This window comes from Haliaeetus albicilla, chromosome 7 (genome assembly GCF_947461875.1).
Source record: "Haliaeetus albicilla chromosome 7, bHalAlb1.1, whole genome shotgun sequence".
NCBI lineage: Eukaryota > Metazoa > Chordata > Aves > Accipitriformes > Accipitridae > Haliaeetus > Haliaeetus albicilla.
In genome coordinates this window covers 6,574,408-6,577,925 of record NC_091489.1, presented here as the reverse complement: position 1 = coordinate 6,577,925, position 3,518 = coordinate 6,574,408, and the positions used below count along the sequence as shown (strand labels likewise).

Below are 3,518 nucleotides of genomic sequence, written 5' to 3'. Positions count from 1 at the left end.
GGTGCATTATAGAACCACAGTGGCACTCTGTGTGCACTTTCCCTCCACAGAGTTTAAGGTTCACCAAGGGTGTCATTCAGAGTAAAATCAGTTTTGCAGCTGGAATATTATCAGCCTGCTGGTTTTCAAAAAGGCAGATAAGTTTAGAAAGCAGAGAGTAACCCAATACATGCCTAAGCACACTCTGAGCAAACCTAGGTTACCAGTCACTGCATAACCATCCCCAAACACCTCCTCCGAGAAATAACCTTGAGCAACATCTCTCTCCCTGGGCATCTTGGGAGAGCATCTGCAGGAGAAAGAATGACACAGAACCATGGGCTGGGATGCAGCAGAACTTTAATGAGTCAAAAGAGGGAAACAACATCAATCTGAGTTGAGATCCCGGTGCAGGGAGAACCAGGGGCAGAAAAGAATCTGCACCCCATGGCTGTGGTGGAGATCCTTCCAGGTGTCCATCTGCCTGCCCCACAGAGGCTGCAGGGTCAGCAGGTCTTCTCTAGGCTGGCTTTGTGGGGCTCACAGCCCAGGGGAGCACAAGAGAACAAGGAGACAGGAGGGAAAGGAGAGAGCAGAAGAGGGGAAAGGCAGGCAAGGGCTGTGCTTTCTCAGAGCTGAGGCTGGCCCCGTCCTGTTGCAAGGGGTGCTGGGGTTGCTCAGCCTGTCTGAAAGCAACAAGCCGATGCTCCGTCCCCAGTGCGGTTCCATCTCCTGGGTCCCTGGTGGCCTTGCCCAGCGCCATCACCATCAGATTTAGCAGGGAAGGCACCTCCTGCCGCAGTAGCGGCTGCCAAAGCCAGAGAGGCCAAAGCCCCCGGAGGAGATGGGCACTCCCTCAGAGCTGAGGATGCTGCCAACGGCAGCGGAGGTGGAGGATCCCACGGCGGTGTTCTGTGGGAAGGAGCTGAGGATGGGGCCGGGCAGGGTCACCACCACGGGGGAGGGCTGGATGACGACGGTGGAGTCCTGGCACTGCCTGACACAGGGCTCATTGCAGCTGTTGGCCAGCGGGGTCGGGCCGCAGGGCTGGCAGGGCAGGCACTGGTTGTAGCAGGACATGTCGTGGGTCTGGAGGTGTACCTGGAAGAGAGGGCAGGGGGAAGGAGAGCACAAGGGCTGAGTGATGAGAAGCCTGTAGGCCCACCACAAGGGAGAAAAGCCACAAGCTGGAGGTGAGAGCTGGAGGCTGTGTAGGAAGGCCCACTGTTTTCACCATCCTCTCAGCCCAAAGGAGCCCTGAGAAGAGCAAACATGCCCAGGGAGGTCCCCTCCTAGCCCATAGCTCAGGAGACAACTCAGCCAAGCCCAACCACTTTCCATATCACACCCAATACCTCCAACCTTCTCTCATGACAAGGAGCTCCATGACCCAGCAAGGACAAAAGGCAGTTTTGTGCTGAGAAATCTCGTAGGAGGAAGAGGAGGAGAAAGAAGAAAAGAAGGAAGAGAAAGAGCTTCAGACTCACCTTGTTCCGAAGGAGATGGAGGCAAGAGGAGTGGATGAGAGAGAGAGGAGAAGGGCCCACTTTTATACTGCTCCTGCACCGCCCCAGGCCCACAGTCACTGCACGCGGGCAGTAATTTTCCAACAGACTCACCTCTAAAGCAAAATATCCTACCTATTTGCACAGGTGGTGTTTTTGTTTCCGTCAACGCTGCCATTTCATTTCCTCATTTCAGACATACCCATGAGACCACAGAGGCTCCCGTCATGTACGAGGATGAGAGGCCCAAGGAATTCCGGGGCAGGAACACATCAGTACAAGCAGAAGATGCACCAATAAGTGCAGGAGGAGTCTGTGCAGGAAAGGGACATCGGTTTACGGAAATTTGGTGAGGTTGTTTTCAACCCACGTTACAGGAATGTCCAGATATCCTGCTGCCAAAACAGTCCATCCTGGGTACCCAAAGGCTCCTGTCCCTGATGATGTGACACATCCTTCTCCCTTAATCCTTTACTGGTTTATTTTACAAAGAAGTCATCCCCACACATTACAGTCTATGGGTGTCTCTGATCACTCCCTTCAGCAGGCATGAAAAAGGAAAACGTTACCCTTCTGAACACCATGATTATTGAAATAGCCTGATACACTCAGGTCCCTCCCCACAAACAAAGGGGTGTGTTGGGGCTCAGGACAGCGCCTCATTCCTCCCATTCTCCACACACCACCGTGCACTGTGGCCAAGTGCTTTGGACACTGACCTGCAGGAGACACAAAGGCCTGGCCACTTTTCCAAAACACACTGACCATCCCATGACAACCCCTGAGCTGTGGGAGCGCTGGCAAGAAGGTCATGCTGAGGGCAATGGCCCTTGGGTCTCCCTGGAGCTGTGTACTTGAGCACAAGCCCAGTGCTCGGACATGGTTTTCCCGGGGCAGGGATGGAACCACCCCAGCTACAGGGGAATTCAGCCCTGCATGGGACACGGCCCGCAGACAGCATGCGCTCCCGGCTTGGCCTCACGCCAAGAGGCTGACACACAGCCAACCCAAAATTAGAGTGTGACTCACCATGGGTAGGGAGAGTCTATCCCAGGAAGCTTGGCTACTGAAGGCATTCCCTTGCCCTCCTGGGGCAGCAGTTGTGGTCTCAGCACTGTTGAGCAGAGAAGAGGGATCACCTTCCGTGACCTGATGGCAAACCCCTTCCTAATGCAGCCCAGGATGCTTTCAAATGCCATTGCTGCAAGGGTGCAGGCCTGCCTCATGGTGTCCACCGGGACCCACATCCTCCGCTGCAAAGCTGTTTGGCAGCCCATCGGCCCCAGCCTGTAGTAGTGCAGGAGGTTCTTCCTCCCCCACTGCGGGACTTTGCATAAAGGGGCTTAAACGTTATTGGCCCCAGGCTGGGCCCCTGCAGTGCACCAGGAGTGAGTGTCTGCCAGCTGGACTTGGTGCTGCTCATCACAACCCTTGCAGTCCAGCAGCCATGCCAGATTTCAATCCCCTGCGCTGCCCTCTTCCCCAGCCCGTATTTCGTTAGTTGGTCTCTCGGATTGTGTCCTGGTTTCAGCTGGAATAAAGTTAATTTTCTTCCTGGCAGCTGGTAGAGTGCTGTGGTTTGGATTTAGGATGACAATAATGGTGATAACGCACTGATGTCTCAGTCGTTGCTAAGCTGTGCTTATACTAAGTATGCTGCTGACCTACCTGGAAGAAGACTTTCTTGTTGCCCTCCATGTGCTTTGCCTAATTCAACGCCAGGCGGGCTTTGATTTTCCTAAAACCAACCCCGCATACGCAGACAGCAGCAGCAGTCAGAGCCGGGCCTCTTCCTGCAAAGGGAGTTGCAAACAATCGCACTTCACTGCCCCAAGCCAACATCCCCTGCCTGCACAGGACCCCTCCAGCACGTGGGAGGCATCTTCTGCCCAAATTGACGCAGCCCTGCCCGGGGTATCCTTGGGAGTCTCATGCTGGCACATGAAAGGAGCCTGCATGGCAGACCAAGCAAGTCAGAAATGAGGAAATGAAATGGCAGCGTTGGCGGAAACAAAAACACCACCTGTGCCATTA

At 54.6% G+C, this 3,518-nt stretch overlaps 1 protein-coding gene across 1 annotated transcript; it reads right to left on the bottom strand.

Annotated features, from left to right (window-relative positions):
* Positions 1 to 304: 304 nt before the first annotated feature.
* On the bottom strand, positions 305 to 3,182 carry LOC138686232 (uncharacterized). The gene is made up of 4 exons (XM_069788330.1): positions 3,153 to 3,182; positions 1,687 to 1,797; positions 1,467 to 1,619; positions 305 to 1,080 (listed from the first exon to the last, which is right to left on the bottom strand). The coding sequence occupies exons 1-4, from the start codon at positions 3,180 to 3,182 to the stop codon at positions 754 to 756; spliced, it is 621 nt and encodes a 206-aa protein (XP_069644431.1). The 3' UTR covers positions 305 to 753.
* Positions 3,183 to 3,518: the final 336 nt, after the last annotated feature.